The sequence below is a fragment of the Triturus cristatus genome, chromosome 10 (genome assembly GCF_964204655.1).
Source record: "Triturus cristatus chromosome 10, aTriCri1.1, whole genome shotgun sequence".
NCBI lineage: Eukaryota > Metazoa > Chordata > Amphibia > Caudata > Salamandridae > Triturus > Triturus cristatus.
The window spans coordinates 371,072,685-371,090,571 of NC_140593.1; the positions used below are offsets into that span (position 1 = coordinate 371,072,685).

Genomic DNA, 17,887 nt, shown 5'->3' on the forward strand with positions numbered 1-17,887 from the left:
TTCCCCCATTAAGTTATTAAAATGTTACACTGCGGTGCTCCGATTTAACCTTTCTCGCATTGCGCTACGAAGAAAATCGCACTACGGAGAAAGACTGCAGAGGAGGAGGCCATTACACAAAGAGTGATCACGGATTTTGCTGGCATGCGTTCCCCTTCGAGGTTAATCAGGCTAGCTCCAGCTGTGGAACTGCGCACCTTTTCTGCAAGCCGTAATCTGGTTCGACTTCAGTAATAATCTATGTACAGAAAAAGAGCGTCTGACGTCCAGAATCTGGTTTTACTGCTGAAAATCCAGAATCTCAGCTATTGCAGGGCATATTTTGGCAGAATAAATTAATAAACCTATTTTGTTTGTGTATACTTAAAGAGTTTGGAATTTGTTGGTCGTAGAGGCATAAATACGAACTCATTGGGGACTACTGTTCAGTCATGCTAATTTAGCGTAAACAGAACAGTAGTAATCGGCCCACAGATAAGGTAATTGCCGAATATACGGCAGATAAAGCATTACCGCATCATTCTGTAGTAGCACTGGAGTGAACAGGTTTTACACAGTACTCCTTGAATTGTTTTAAGTAAAATGCATTCATGGGCAAACCGGACGATGCATGCAGATCCACAGTGTAACCACGTCATTCTTACACATTCTGGCAAAACTGGTAACCAACAGAATTCTCATTTTGTTTTATTTTTTAACAATACTATAAATTCCACTGAAACGTTTCAATTTCACACACTCCAAGGGCTAATTACAAAGGCTTTTTTGAGTATATAAAATATAGTACTGTGTTACTGTAGCATTTATATACCACTTCCTACCCCTAGGTGGGTGCTGAAGTGCTTGCCCACAGGTAGCATGCTGCACGGTGTAAGGTGTATGCGTGGGAGAGTGTTGTCTTAGTTTTAAGCTTACGTCATGTGATGAGCACCGAGGTGCAGTTGTGCACAGGTGAGGCAGTATGGGATAGAGATTCGCTCGTAGGGCCTTTCTGAAATTATTCCATATCATGTCCATCCGTACTAAAACTGGATTAGCACTTATGTAGCCTCTTATAGTTATAAGTGACAATGTGAGCCACTGGGTGTTTGTAAATTACTTTTGGGCTACATAGCCACGGCCAGCGAGCTAGGGAGTAGGTAATGTACTAGGAGATAGGTCGAGGGAGGGAGGGGTGGAGGACATTGGCCTTTAGTCTGGTTGGTTTTACTCAGAATACAGAGTCAGATATCAGCTACAAAGGAGGGGTGTTGCCGGGAGGGTGTTTTGTAGGGGTGGGCGGAATTTGCGGAATTAACCTTCGCAAATTATCGCGAGAATGTTTAAAATTATCGCAAACAAGCAGAAATATCGCAAAGATGCGGAAGTTTTTTTCCGGCATGTTCGCGAGATTTTCTGCATGGTTGCGGGTCACCAACTTACCCATGTGGTTGCTTGCGGGCGCGGCCATCTTGTTTTGAGTTGTTCTCGCGGTGCATGATCGCGAGAAGAAAGACGTGATCGCGCGACGCATGACGTCACTGCGGGCGCGAACTGTCGCGAGACAGCGCAAATGGCTAAAAACAATACAACATCTCATGGAGAACGCGACCGGATCAAGAAAACTTGTCGGCGAACGCAGGGATTCAGGTAAGGCGATCGCGCGCGCGCGAGAATGTATCATTTTACAGCGCGAGCAAGAAACAAATTATCGCCAAGCTGCGGAAACCGGAATTTTTGACATTTTCGCGCTCTCCGCGGAACGCAAAAATGTCAAATTATCGCAATTTCCGCGAACGGAACGAAATTTTTGCCCAGGCCTAGTGTTTTGCCGTGGGGGCGGGCTTGATGCGAAAGCTTTTCAGCTATTAGCAGTACTGCGGAATTCGTTAGTGCAGCGTTACCAGCAGCAGCATATGGGACGCGTTCCTATAGAAGAGGTGCAGCTACAGAGGCAAGCCGGCGGGGTTGGTCCAAAAATAGGATAATGCAGAAGGGGAGGAGGTCTCCTGATCGCTTCAGGAGACATGTGCGGAAAAGGAACAGCGATTATGAATAGGCTGTTTTTATTCGAATTTTCTTGCAGTTTTTAATTTTAGGTTCAGATCCACGATCGCTGCAGGAGTTTATGATAATATGGATAGTGGGCCATTTAATCATATAATGGGCAGGAGAGAATTAGACGTCATGGGACCCAGTTGGACTTTGAAGCACCAGGAACAAGTATTGGCATAGCCAATAGGTCTCGCCTTTGGGACCTTGTAAGCGTTTAGCCATGCAACAGTTGATGTTGGTGCACCAAGGATATTGTGCTGGATAACTAAACACTTATAAGGTCCCAAAGGCGCAGAAGTCAAAGTGGGGGAAAAAAAGTAGGGAAACTGTGGGCGGAGAATCAGAAGGCGGGAATAACCTGAGGATTGGGTCAGTGGGCGGAGTTAGAGGTGTGGCCAGGATTGGCAAAACATCCCAATCTTTAGTATTTGTTTGGCATTTCACTGACCAGTTACAGCTTATTATGCTATGCAATTCAACCAATGGATACACGATTATTTAACGATTAATACGAGTTATTGACATTAAAATAAATTCGCAAAGTGGGAATGTTTCTAATCACAGAAAGTCCCAAATATGCTTAAAAGTGGAAGCACAAGCCATTTGATTCCGAGCCATGGATTTTCTGTGGTCAACAATATACACAGAGACAATCAATTTTATGTGTGTAAATCACTGTATGGGAAATGTTACATAAGACAAAGGACTACAAGGTGTAGGAGTCACTTGACAATCATATTAGTAGGCAGTATATGATCTGGAGAAACAAACTCAGAATTTAAAACTTAATACCATGATTGGAGGTCACTTTAATAATCATTATTGATTTCTATCCAAATGAACACTTTTTGCAACATCAGGATAATACAAGGCTTAGGGAAAAATCCCATAAAGCTCTAGTTTATAACTTGCAGTTTGTATGCAGCTCTAAGGTGAAAGTTAATAGCTCACTGTTCTTTGTTAGGATTTTAACTTATAAACTGCAAGAAGCAAAAGGATCTTACTGACAAAAGCACTAACCCACTGACCTATTTACAATATGTGCACTTTGTGATGGGCATGGTACATGTTCTTAGCAGCAGGCACATTAACCCTCTGCTCTATCTATGCTGAGGAATTGCCTAGTACTTCCAAACCTCGTGATATTTGGGGCCTGCTCACTGCATAATCCAAGAACAAAGACCTGGCAGTAAGCAGCACTTTTCATCAGTTCTTAATATAAATACGTAGGATCGCTCATAGGGTAATGTATGTATCCATTTCCCCTAAATCAGTAATTCTTTTCATGAACTCTGAAAAAATCCCCTGTGCCTTACAAATTAATATTTAATAAACCCCACAACGTGAAGAAAAACCAGCCAAGAAATGAGTCACTCAGCCAGCACCCATCAATTTCGAGAAGTGTTATATCACAGAGATTGTGATGTGCCAGAAATAAGTGTGGAGGAATGAGAAAGTAGCTCACGTGCGCACTACCAGAGGAGCTGCTGGCAGGTACTCACCAGCTTGCTCACGTACTTATCATCATTGATAACTTTCTCATGAAAAGAAAATGGTGTCCAGTGCAAGAGAAGTGAGAACATTTTTGAAAAAATAAGCAAAACCCCAAAGAAAGAAGAGACAAGTATAGTCTCAAGAAAATGATGAATTTGCTGTTACCTTTGAAATAGGCAATGAAACATGTTGGCCATCCTTGATGTGGTTAACAACATGCTGTGTTTTTAATCTTGGGATAATTCACGTAGTGAAATAAAGACGTTGAAAGTATATACGTGAGTTGAACCCAATTTTACTTGAGACTATACTTGTCTCTTCTTTCTTTGTGGTTTTCAAAAATGTTCACACTTCTCTTACACTGGACACAATTTTCTTTTAATGAGAAAGTTATCAATGATAAGTTTGTGGGCAAGCTGGTGAGTACCTGCCAGCTCCTCTGGTGGTGCGCACGCGAGATACTTTCTCATTCCTCCACACTTTTTTCTGGCACATCACAATCTCTGTGATACAACACTTCCCGAAATTGATGGGTGCTGGTTGAGTGACTCAATTCTTGGCTGATTTTCCTTCACGTTGTGGGATTTATTACATATTAATTTGTAAGGCACAGGGGATTATTTCAGAGTTCATGAAAAGAATAACTGATTTAGGGGAAATAGATACATACATTACCCTATGAGTGATCCTAAGTATTTATATTAAGAACTGATGAAAAGTGCCGCTTACTGCCAGATCTTTGTTGTTGGATTATAATGTGAGTGGATGGTGGCCTGGCATTCATTACCCCTCTGTAGCTCCTTGTTGGATTATAGCCTGCTCGCTGCATACCTGTTGACTATCACTGATGTCCGATTGCTCATGTCATTAATGTACTGTAATCCTCTACTGCCACATTGTATACTATCAAGTGTTTCTGTCTACGATTGTCATCCAATTCATTGTCAATATCTCCTGCCACCCCGAGGGTACGAACTGTTAATGTGTCATCAATTGCTACAGCATAACCATCTGTACGTGTTCTTTTTTAATCTGAAATTGAAATAAATTAATTTAAAAAACCTCTGCGCTATCTTTCCATGAGTCAAAACTTCCACTAAACAAAACTCCGAACTCGCTCAAGGAAGACTTTTATTCACCGGAATTATCATGTCATTTTTATTATTGACGAAAATTGCTGTAGGTCAGGAAGGAGGCAGCAAGTGCTTTTAAAACCATAATATACAACGTCCCCACTCAAAGTCAGCACCCGTTGCGGTCACACCGGTCGCACCGCCCTAGAGCCAGCTCTTCTGAGGGGTCCTGTGACCTCAGTGACAGAGTCACTGTTGTTCTAGGGTCTGCTACTTTGTAGGCCTGCCTGCAAGACTGGAGGTGAACTTCAGTATGGATTGTGGTGGGCAAGCCTTCAAGGTGAACCCACACTTGCCACTGCTAGGGTCCACCTGCTGGGGTTATGACATCAAGGGGCATATTATCAAGCCAAGCGATAAAATTATCGCCGCTTTAGCGGCAGAAAACTGCAGCTAAAACGGCGATAATGGGCTTGATAATATGCTCTATGGAATTTCAATTGAAGCCCATGTTAGATGTGAAGGATTTTATCGCCTGGCTTGTTAATTTGCCCCCAGGGCTTTTCCGGATTTGCAGGGCCTTCTAAGGTCTAGCATGGAAATGTGCTCCCTCAGGAGAGTGGTCTGGGGGACTACTCAAGAAGGCTGAACCTGGTTCCCCCAGTTCTAAATTCGGTATCTCTGCCCCCAGTGCTACATCCGCTCCCTCACTGAACACCATACTGCCCCACTGAGAGAAATTCACACTGCCTTCAACTACAATCCAATTTGACCTGCTATAAACAAGTGGATGCGACTCAATTCAAATTACGCACTAGGCAAGAGCAATATGCTGCCGAAAGGAAAAAGTAACAACATCCTGGAAAAAGCAAACACTCCTAGGGAATGAAAGATTAAATAAAGCATGTGAAATGTAAGCAGAAACAACATGGTGAACTTAACACTTTTACACTCACTATTCAGAAATCAGCGAGTGCTTCTGCCGTAAAACTACAGGGCCCAGAAAGGACCCATTTCAATGTTACAAAACGTAAGCAGTATGTTTAAAAAGACCACATTTGTGAACACAAAGCAGCCTTACACATTTTGTTTTCCAATCCACCCATCAACCAGGTACTGCTGTACCTCCAGGTTTGGCGCAATTCCCCACTGGGGAAAAACAGCGCTTCACTGGCAAACTCAGTAAAGTGACACTAATGTTTTTGGGGTTTGAATAAAACCGATCTGGCCACTTTAAGAACACCTCGTCTTGCTTTATTTAGTTATTGATTTTTCATATTTTGAACCTTTTATTTCCGTGGCTGTACTTTGGAATGGAAAAAATGTCAAAACGGCATTTCCAGCAAAAGTGGTTTTCTTTTTTGCATCCATTTTACAGGGGAACAAAATGAGCGACATGAAGAAAGAGAAGGTGAGAACCATTTCTTGAGTGACGGTTTTGGGTAAGTGAGGAGGAGCTAGACAGACAGAGAGGGAGTAAGTGTAAGAAAGAGGGAAGGTGGGGGGGGTGAGCTGCCAGCGGCAGAGCAGAAGCGGACACCTTTCTTGTCTCGTCTGGGCAGGAAGGAAGAGACGGAGACTTTTTCCTTCTCTGCTCCCCGCCCGGCCCCGGACAGCCACTAATGCAAACCTTCTCTGCAGGCCTTGGATATTTCTAATGTCCCGGGACGCATGTTCAAAATAAAAAAGTAGGGGGAACGGAAGCTATAGAATTAAAGAAGTAGGGGCGCGCCGTGCCCTGCCGTTCCCGCCCAGTTCGACCACTGCAAAGGCGAGACCTATTGGCTATGTCAATGCTTGTTGCGTTTGTAATTATGCACCAGGCTGAATTTCGCTCTTTCTTTGTGGGAAGTCACGAACCTTCACTGCCACCATTTCCCGGGGTACTCTATGCAACCTTTAAGAATTTGAGATATACATCAGTCTGCGTCCAGGCTTTGTTTAAATGTTTACTTGTTGTGAGTGGGGCCTCTGTGCCTTTCACTGTGGGGGTGTGTGTTATTCATCAACCTTTCCATTGCTCCGCGCCTGCCATCCTCTGCGGACCACCTGTGTCCGTCTCTTTTCTCCCACGCTTGGCAAAGAACGAGGGCAGTGGGGCTTTGGGTGCTTTTTTTAGTTTGAAGGTTACAATGTTATTTTGATATTTATGGAACTCAAAGTGCTCATAAGCACACACGTTTGACAGCAAAAATATCCCAACATCCTGTATACAGCACTAGGGTTCAAAGGCATATTTTAGTAGAATAACTAAGGATTAAGAGGATGAAAAGATGCAGGGTGATGGCGGTGCGAGGTGATGGCGGTGCGGGGTGAAAGACGGTGCGGGGTGAAAGACGGTGCGGGGTGAAAGACGGTGCGGGGTGAAAGACGGTGCGGGGTGAGGTGAAGACGGTGCGGGGTGAGGTGAAGACGGTGCGGGGTGAGGTGAAGACGGTGCGGGGTGAAAGACGGTGCGGGGTGAAAGACGGTGCGGGGTGAAAGACGGTGCAGGGTGAAAGACGGTGCGGGGTGAAGGCGGTGCAGAGTGAAGGTGGTGCGGAGTGAAGGTGGTGCTGGGTAAAAGCGGTGCAGGACTAAACAGTGCAGGGCGAAGGCAGTGCGGGATGAAGCAGTGAGGGATGAAGGCGATGGGGGTGAAAACGGTGCAGGGTAAAAGGCAGTGTGAGGTGAAGGTAGAGCAGGATGAAGGTGGTGCGGGGTGAGGTTGGTGCTCGATGAAACAGCGGCTCAAGGCGGAGCGGGATGAAAAGTGGCGTAAGGTAAAGGCAGTGCGGAGTGAAGGAGATGCGGGATGAAAAGCAGTGTGAGGCAGGGGTGTGGAATTTATTAAAATACCTACTGGTCCATGGGGCAGGTTGCTTCATAAATCTACTTGTCCTGTAACAAAATCCACTTGCCCATATGGTGCCATGTAGTGCAGCGACAAATTATGTCAGCAATCTCATTATATAAGAGCTCTGATATACCCTCTCCGATTATGCCAGGGCTCATACCATAGTAGTGTTTGAATACTTGCAATCCCCCACACTGGGGCTGATGGTAGTGGCAAGCAATATTTCCAGGGTTAGAATGCCCTTTGGAGTCTGAGCAAAACTATCATCTTGAATGTTTTAAGGGTTTCAACAACTCTTCTCAAATCTTTTCCCATACTGAGAAACGTTGGAAATGTATTCCTGACAATGGCAGACGTAAACCTTCTTCCAGAGTTGGGGAAAAAAGTGGTTGGAGGGAACTATTTCTTGTCCTACTTTTTCTTGGGAATTCAGGAAAGCAGTATAGCTGCACTTAATGAAAGGATATATACCATGGGGGCTCTTCTGAGACTTTCTTTATTAATTGGGCCCCTAAATTGGTATGCCTTTGACCATGACCTTTGGTGTTTATTAAAATTCTGTCTCTCTCTCTCTCTGTATCAGCTGGCTTCACTGTGAGTGACAGCTTTCTTCTCTTTCACAAGGAGCATATTGGCACACAAAGTAGCTTTGTTCAGTGCCTGTAACTACTGTGGCAGTGTGTGCTTTTTGAGACCAAAAAACAATTTTTGCTTTTGCCAATGTTTGTTATAATGGTGAGGACCCGACAGCTCCCACACCAATAAAGTTTTACAAAACCCATGCCAAAACAAGTCACATTGACAAAACTAAAAAGCTGACCACCAATTTCAGACCTAGTGGCTTTGCCATTGCTTATTTATTTTTGTTTCCCATAATCTTATTGAAACTGATTACAGTGATTTTCCATTAGGAATATGTTTGGGAAATACTAGCAAGTTACTAAATGATGCTGCAAAAAATGGTACCTGAAATTTTACAGTAGTTTAGCAGAACCTTTTTTTCCCCGCTTTCATTTTTTATGAACTTTTTTTTAAAGCAAAGAATCATCAATCTTGCTTTCAAGCTTCTGCACATATTTGCATCAAATCAGAGAGAATTCAGGAAGCGTTATACATAGCCTCATTTTGCTCAGCTTTGAAAACATGTGTACACATTTTTATACTGGAACCACTGTCAGTAGTGCAGTCAGAGCTTACAACATGTATTTAGAGCGCTCATTCTAATATTAAAGGCTTTCAATTAATGAACCATAAATACAAGTTTGAACAGCATTAACATATGGGCAAAAATATTACTTAACTGCAGACAGTGCCCTTCCCTGATCCATAATGTGGTACTGCAAACTGGCAGCCAAAGGGTTTGTGCCGCATGGGTTTGGGCATACTTGTCCAAAGGACAAAATACACATGAAAACGTGTTGCCCTTGATCCCAAATAATATGTCCTGGAAGTCAGGCTAAAAGGAATTCCACACCTCTGCAGTAGTAAGCCCCAAAGCGCGGGTGGCCCGGCCGGTGTGAGCACTTGTCACTCACCACGGCAGCAGGCAGCTGCGAGCAGATCCAAGAGTTGCATGATGATTGCTCCTGGTGTCTGTCGCCACCCTCAAACCAGAGCTGCTGGCCTTCACACTCCCCTGGCGCTACTAGTGTAGCAGAAGGAAGAACCTGACATTCCCTGTGACGCCACGGCTATAATGTATCAAACAACACGACTGACAGTCTCGGTAGTAGATATTGGGCATACTACCAGGCTAACAATGCATTTCGGTGTGGTGATGCGGAGCACCACACTGAAATTCGTTAGTCTAACCCTTGAAGCGTGGTACTTGGCAGGACTGTACACCTGTTCAAGTCAGACTGGGCAGGCGGCGGAATGTGGCTTTTGATAACCACGTACCTCGACATACCCCAAAGTGCTGCTACTTGTTCCCTTGGAAACGGTGATGCCATCCTACCACTCTGGTATACCGGCGCAGTTCTTTAAAATGTTAACATTTCCCCAGTAAATATCTGCTTTTTAGGTCTCGCCTGACCCAGCACATGCGCTGGTCTGGCGAGACATTTTGTGAGGGCTCCAAAAAGTGCTACCAGGCCAGCCTAGAGCTACAGTGCATGTGTGCGGGCGTCGCGCTTTACCGCGATTACTTTCATTTTCGCGGCAGAGCGGCCACTTTGATGTTCTCCGTGAGGCTTGAATAGATTGCAGCAGTTAAAACAAGCATTGGCATAGCCAATAGGTCTCGCTTTTGGGACCTTATAAGTGTTTAGTTATGCAACTGTTGCATGGCTAAACACTTATAAGGTCCCAAAGGTGAGACCTATTGGCTATGCCAATGCTTGTTGCATTTGCGGTGCATCACAGCTTGAAGTGATCTTGATACATGCATAGCAACGACTTTAACAGCTGCTTGTGGGAGTCTGTGTGTATATATACATACCCGTGCAAACGTTAGTACGATAAGGCGGATCGGGGCCTGGAGCACAACAGTTTTCATTTTGGAGGGAAAAGGATATAGCTAGTGTGAACTGGAAGGAAAAGGGAGACTGAAAATAAAGCAGCATAACGCTGAAGTAGTTTGATATTCGAGAAAAAGTTTCTCTCCATGTGTATACTCTACAACTTTTACGTTGTTTTTAAACTGTAACTAGCAATTCCGCAGAGGGTTTAAATGTGACAAAGGCTCTAACAGAATTGCAGTTAATTAGAAACGGAGGGATAGCATTGAATTGTGATTTTTGCTCAAACGTTTCATTTAGTTTTTTTAAGACGGAAACATACTCTCAACGAGTACAATGCAGATTCCTTGTACATGCTTATTGACAGCACCTAAATTACATAAGAAACATGTTTATGTCACAGTTATGTTTGAGGCATTGTTGGTGGCTATGTCAATGGTGAAAGAAAAGAGTTTTGTAGTGCAACATAAAATCTTAACTGTTAAGAGTGCTTAGAGCAGTGGTGCTGTGAGACATGGCTTAAGGGTTTTTTTTTAAAATAAAATAAAAAAAAATAACACAGGTCATATTGCTTTGTTTTTTTCTTTAAGCATTGTTGCACAGCAGCCCACTCTAAAAAAAAATCAATGCGCAGCCTATAGATCTTGCATAGGTGAAACCTATTGGCTTTGCCAAAGTCTGTCTTCGTTATCACATAAGAGCACCTTCAAATATAGAGGTGCAGCATTTCTCCATAAACTCTTATTTAATTTAATAGACTAAACTTTTGCTCCATGTATAATAAAAATCTAGTCCTCATTTATAGTACACGACTCCTGACTTACCTCTTATGTTGGCTAACAGCATGGTCATCAAAACGGGGGCAGGCATCGTTTCTCCGTTCATATTTAAAAATTCACACTTTTAATATATATATTACTAAAGTATGATGTGGGAGCACACAGTCATATACAGACAGACATTTTCCATTGAAATGGCCACAAACTTTATCACTAACCTGAAATTTTGCTAATAAAACTGCATAGCATATAAACGATATTGCGCAGAAATCAGGTTCCAGCTAATATTTATCATATGCACATCACCACATAAGGTATTATGACTGGTTTTGATTCAATTAAAATGTTTATTTCCATCTTACTTCAGAATTAAAAAAAATGTGTTTCTCTCTCAATAGTCTAGTTTAGCGTGGTTTACATGTTGTCTCTGTGCACAGTATACAAGAAGGGGCAATAGGTCAGCATATTTCATCCAATTGCTATCTTGTACTGGGAGTGTCAGTATTTTACTGGTTCGCGTGTGGACTGGAATGTTAGGCCACTCTTTTACTGTTATATTATTCATATTGTTTTCAATTTGTGTTCAATGTACCGTCTGCATATTGCATAGAGTTGAAAAAATAAACAAGCACTGGCTATGCCAACAGGTATGGCTTTAAACAAATATTTTCTGGTAATATGACATATTACAAGTAAATAGCATGGTATAAATATTTGTGTGGAAGGTAAGAACTGTAGAATAATACTGGTGTAGGTTAAAAGGTCATGTGGTAGTTGCACAGCCAAGCCAGAGCTAAAAATCGTTGTACATTAATGAGTGCCTCCTGCCATCTGTGTGCTGCCAAAGAAAACCAACATAAAATATCTAGTGATCTGAGACACTTCAACAGCATTACAACGTCATATGTGTGCCCCTAAAAATGCAACCTCGGGCATATTGGATACATAAAATGATCACAGTGGTTTGAAGGGCAAGCACTTTTTTGTGGCACACACATGCCAAATACTGCTAACTCTCAACATGAGGGCGAAGCAAACGCCCCTCCCTATCTAGCAATGCTCACATAATTGTCTGGCGACAGTCTAGCCAGACCATAAAAATGGGTGCTCGCAAAGGCTAGACTTGTTGGCTTTGTCACCGACAGCATAAAATCACTGTTGGTTCAAATGCATGTGTTACCCTCTTAATGTCAGTTCTTCTCAAATTATGGTAATCTACGCCTCCCAGTGTCACCAAAACTCCCAACTGACTAGCTTTCCAAAAATCGGTCTTCGAACCGCCCGAGTGCAACGGTGAAAAAAATCAGCCACCGGAGCGCTCTCTGCAGCACACGTGCTCGGCGAGTTCACCTTCAACACTTCCTAAGGGGAGTGGCGGGAAACCCCATCTTCTCCCGTTTACCTCCCATCCAAATCAGAGCGGAGTGCAACTAAGCGAATCACTGCATTACAAATCGAAAATATGGTGAACATTTTTGTCAGAGGGCATATTTAAGTTAAGTTTCGCCCCACTCGTCAAAAACGCTTGTGCGTATTAAAATGACAATAAATACAGAAAGGTTAGGGATGGGAGCCTAAAATGCCTACAAAGTCGGGGCAGTCATATACAACAATATGCACACCATGCTGCGAGCATCTATCTCACTTTTGTTGCATCTTTCCTTACCCCTTTAAACTCATAGGTTTATGCCATGCTTCGAGTTGCAACCCATTTCTCGCGAACAAAATGAGTGTCCCTGCACCTCGCCGATACGCAGTCAAAAGGACGAAGCCAGCAGCTGAGCCCCTGCAAGGGGCATGACCTCACCTGGGCATTCTTGGGCACCTCCATATCCACAGCAGAGAGCTACACTGATTCACAATATCCGAAGCAGCAACAGTGAATGAATGAAAGGAGCAGCGACAGACTGTGATGAGCCACTGCAGTGAAAGACCGAACAGGAGCTGCTCAACTAATTTCCTAAGTGAAACGGGGGGTAAGTACTAAAATATTGCATCTATTACTCTAGCATAGTTTAGCAGGGTACGTGCAGCGCAAGCTAACAATAAAATATACTGTAGCAAATTCGTAGCTTCAAATGAACACGTTTGAAGTCCAGGAAATCGCGCAAATACTGAAAAAAAGAATCGTCCACCCCCCTGAGAAGTAATGGTCTATTCCAAATAAGTTGTAGCGCGGGAGATAATGTTTTCTCTAACTGGAAAGCGTGGTAGGATTTCCGTATCCTGGTGTGTTTGTATTGTTCACCGGGGGTCCGGGACCAACGTTTAAGACTTGTCCATCCACGTGCCTCCCTCGTATACAGATTTCGCCTCGACTCACTCCACTGTCAATCTGATTCGAAGGGGATGTGTCCCGTCGGCTAGACTGCTGACTTTGGTGCTGGAAACCAGGGTTCGAGCCTCGGGGTCGCGCCCGCATCCTGTGATTGTGTTCAAATCACTTAATCTCCCTGTGCCTGAATGTCTAATGTAAATACGGTGCCCACATCCTGTGATTGTGGGCAAATCACTTAATCTCCCTGTGCCTGAATGTGTAATGTAAATACGGTGCTCGTGTAAACATCTCCAATACCTTCGGGTCGAATTCGCGCTATATAAATATGCAAGCAAAAAAAAAACAACTGCATCTCTCGTTCCCTCGGGCCAGTATTTGCAATGCATTCAGGGACTTGTAGTCATATTTACCCCATTATATAATCAGCAATACAAGTTCAAAATGCAAGTGAAAAACTACTTTGAATTACCTAAACGTGGATGGACATAGGATACTTAAATGCTCCAGCACTGTACTTTTTATATTGGTTGCCATACTTTCAAACGTTGGAAACACCAGAGAGATCATCCTATAAAAACTGAAAGTCATTGACGTAACTTGCACCGAGGGTTGTTTTAGGAGGTAGTAAAATCTGAGTTATTTTAAAATTACTAATCAGATTTTAAATCTACCGTTCGCTAGAGCGTACCCATTTACAGTACGTTCTTGGAAAACAAATATGTAACATTCTGCAATCGCTTGTGCATACTCTGAAACTAAGGGGCATATATACAAGGAGTTAACGCCTCCGTAGGGTCAATTTTTTGACGCTATGGAAGCTTTTTTTTATTACCGTATTTACAATTTGCCGCTGACCCCAGTTAGCGCCAGTTTTCCAGCTTAAACGTGCATTTTTAGGATCGTCACTTCTTTTAGAAGGATTTTACGAAAATGAGATGCAAGGTGGGCGTCCCCATGTAAATATTGCCGCTAACCCTACTTCGCGATATTTACAATGATATATCGGTCCACCGATATTTAAAAGAAACTGCAGCTAAGGCGAGGGAGCAGCTAGATTTTAAGACCAGAAAAAAACTGGTCTAAAAAATTATGCAAACTCGCCTGTACATTAGGGAGACTAACCCAGACCCTCATTTGCTTACCTAATAATGCCATGGAGGTATTACTCTTGCAGCTTGGAGCTCCAAGAAGACCACAACTACCGCCACCAGTACCACCACAGAGGCAGCACCAAAGATGAAAGCGAGTCTGCCGCCATCGTATCACCCTGATAGACCTCCGGCCAGAGGATGTGATAGCCCACCACAGGCTGAAAAGGACCTCCATCTTAGGCATACTCACACAGATAGCGCCAAGGCTGCAGGCACCATCACAGCGCTGCATAAACATCCCTCCGCAGACAAAGCGACTTGCAGTGCTGCACATGTTGGCCTCTGGTACCTTCCAACCAACCACTGCCAGAGTGGGTGGAGTCTCACAATCAGCCTTCTCCAGGTTCCTCCCAATTGTCTTGGATTACATTATCAGCCTGACGCCACAGCACCTACACTTCGCCTAGGTTGTATGTTGGAACAACGAGTTCCCCAACCACAACTTTCCTAACAACAAGGTCGCAACCACGACCTCGTCTAAACCACAATTTTTTTTTACCACGCATTCCTTTACCAAGATTTTACGTGTTAAAGGAATGCGTGTTAAAAAAATGCATTTCTTCTATTACTCCGATCCTCCCAAACCCGCCTGCCCCTTCAAAATGTATTCGCCCCATACCCTATTACCAATCACTTTACATTGATGTTTAGTGCGTTACTTAGTGCGACAACTTTCCCCAAATAAGGAAATTGATGTACTGGTCGTCACCACTTATAACTCCATGAAAACTGGCCCAGTCAAAAAGATTGATAGTCATTTTTTCTAAATTTCTCCCAAAAAAATCATCAAAAAGTACTATGGTTCCTATCAATGTGCCTGGAACCTGTCTGCCCTCAGTGTGCATGACTTGTAGAACACAGTGACTGAACAGCCATTAGACCAACTGCATGAAAAAATACTGTCCACTCAGCATCAACATTTTATTGATCGATATATAAAAATCACCATAAAAAAATTAATAAACAAGTATTAATATATTTATAAAACATCTGAGTATGTTGATCCTAATCAAATATTGCTCTAAACTAAAGCGACTTTAAATAAGGCACGATAAAATTCAGGCAGCAGCTAAAACAAACATGTTCCTCACAGTCCCACTCAAATACATTAAATATGTTTTGGGGTGATCTTTGCTTCCAAATTTCAGACTCAAAATATTGCATATGTTTCATGTACTCAATAATTCATATGATTGATAGTCGTTCTGAAGCACAGTTGGAACTACACGTAAAGTGATACCAATGAGCGCACACCATATAAACATACAGAGCCTCATAAAAACTATTCCCAAACCCCCACCCCCTAAAAACGAACTCTACCCACATAAATCTAATTCTCCCCTCCCTAAAAATAATCACGATCACCCCCACCTCCTAAAATCGAACTCTACACCCTTCATACTAATCTCTCCCACACCTTCTAATCAAACACGATCACCCATACCCCCAAAAAACGAACCCAAACCCTTATAAACTAACCCCACCCCATACAAATTAACCCCTCTTACCTGTTCCTCTGCGACTGCGAAGCTCCTCCGAACTCCCCCCTGCCCGAACACTAGACCGAATCAGCCTTAACCACGCACGTGCGTGATTAAGGCTGAGTCGTTGTTCCGCTTTCGTGACTCCGGAACTCGTTGTTTCGGAGTCGTTGTTCAGGATGTTTGCCCTTCCCCAACACTGCACGGGAACAACTTGACAACAAGCAAGGCTTCTGTGACATTGCTGGGTTTCCACATGTGTTGGGAGCAATTGACTGCACCCATGTTCTACTTGTGCCTCCTGCAGACACTAAACATATATACAGGAACAGGAAGCACACACACTCAATGAACATTCAGGCAATTGTGGACCACCCGGGCCTGTTCACCAATGTTGTCGCTAAGTTCCCTGGGATTGTGCATGACTCCTACATCTTTCACCAATCGATCATCAACCAGCGATTTTAGAATGGCACATATGGAAATGGACTGCTTGTTGGTAAGTACAAACTGAACACACCACACACCTCAAGTACACAAGCATGTAGCTCAAATATGTGAGAATGCACATGTAGCCAATGTAATACGACATATCAGGAAACAGGTCCAAACAATATACACAAGCACACAATGCAAAATAATCAAGATATATGTAGGAATGCCAAACAACGGAGTAGCCAAGAAAATCTCACACAAACCACTATGGCACCCTTGGAATATAGATTTTGCAGAACTACTAAGACAAAAAATTAAATAATCAATGCAGTACATGACACAGAACATATGCTTCTGCTGTGCTACATACATCATGAAATCAACACATGTACCATATGTACAACAAAATGACAGATCACCCTGCTCTCACTTGTGATAGTGCCCTATTAGCTGACATGCAGAAACACAGTCAGCCATGCACCATGCAGCGAGTTTACCTGCATCGTGCGTCTGCAAGTAGTGCTACATGAAGGGAGCACCAGCTGCACACAAATAATCACAAAAGTTGTTCAAACATCAGTCTGTGTTGTCTCAGAATGGAGCATGCATAGGAAGAGCATACAAACTATCCAAATCACATTCTCACCACATGTTGTGCATCAATATGTCTCCCCTGGTGAGGTGTAGCAATCTGATGCACAAAATCAGAAATCATAATGTGTGTCGATTGGGAACAGACACACACATGGCAAAATTGATGTGGATTATCCCAATATGCATAAATGCAGAGTCTAAGTTAACTCATGCACAAGAACATCAATGCATTTGTATGTTGTCTTCACATGTCCCAGTAAGTCAAGTGCACCAGGTAGCAGTGCCACTGTCACTTAGACACTGACCCACCTTGGGAGCAAGGTGGATGTAAGAGCCCGCAATGAGTTAGTTTAGCAGACAAGAATTTTAACTAAACCTGGGCGTAGTGGGGCTACGTGGAGCATTACGTAGTGTGGCCAAATCTACGCACACTCACACACTCCATGTAGCCCCACTACGCGCAGCCCGCCTCCCGCCCGCCCTCATTTTAAAATAACTTAAAGTATTTAAAAGTAAGAAAATGTCTTACCTGAGGTGCGGCGTCCCGGGGCTCCCTCTTCCTGCTTCAGCGGCAACTTCTTCCTCAGAAACGCACATGCGCGGATGCCCGCGCATGTGTATTTCTGAGGAAGAAGTTGCCGCTGAAGCAGGAAGAGGGAGCCCCGGGACGCCGCACCTCAGGTAACACATTTTCTTACTTTTAAATACTTTAAGTTATTTTAAAATGAGGGCTGGCGGGAGGCGGGTGGGGGGCAACTCTGCTCCGCCGTGGCGTATGCGTAGCGCTGCCTGCTACGCCTACTTTGTGGACCACGAAGCAGGCAGCACTACTCACACTCCGCGGGCGGAGCGGATCACTACGCCCACCCTTAATTTTAACTCTCAGCTACCCTCAGCGCAATCACTCCCAATGAGGTACATAGATGATGTTCCAACATAGTAATCATCAAAAAGGCAAGGTGGATGCTTAATCAGACACATGTGCCAATGGTGCACCCTCTACAATATATGCACAGGAGACGTTCTGTTTGTGCAACGGGCCTGTAAAGCAACTATCATTTACTTTTTTAGTGACCCATACATCCTGACAGTCAGAACATGGAGGTAATACACAGGACCCAGACAATGACAACATGGTGATGTGTAGGCTGTCAAGTATAGGCAAGTTAATTTCAGTGATGCTGGTAAATTGTCGGAAACTCAACATGACAAACCAGAAAGTACAAAGTTGCACAAGGCACACACATCTAAAAAGGCGTTCTGCAAACACAGC

General features: G+C 43.5%; 1 protein-coding gene across 2 annotated transcripts in view; it reads right to left on the reverse strand.

The window, feature by feature from the left end:
* CDCA7L (cell division cycle associated 7 like) overlaps nucleotides 1-13,017 on the reverse strand; it is a 150,238-nt gene extending 137,221 nt beyond the window's left edge. The window contains exon 1 of one of the 2 annotated variants that reach the window (XM_085631595.1): nucleotides 12,483-13,017. In XM_085631595.1, coding sequence (XP_085487721.1) covers nucleotides 12,483-12,506 — 24 coding nt within the window. In that variant the 5' untranslated portion in view covers nucleotides 12,507-13,017. Of the gene's footprint in view, nucleotides 1-12,341; nucleotides 12,446-12,482 lie in introns of those variants that run through there. The other variant, XM_085631596.1, reaches the window with a different exon arrangement.
* Between the last annotated feature and the right edge of the window lie 4,870 nt (nucleotides 13,018-17,887).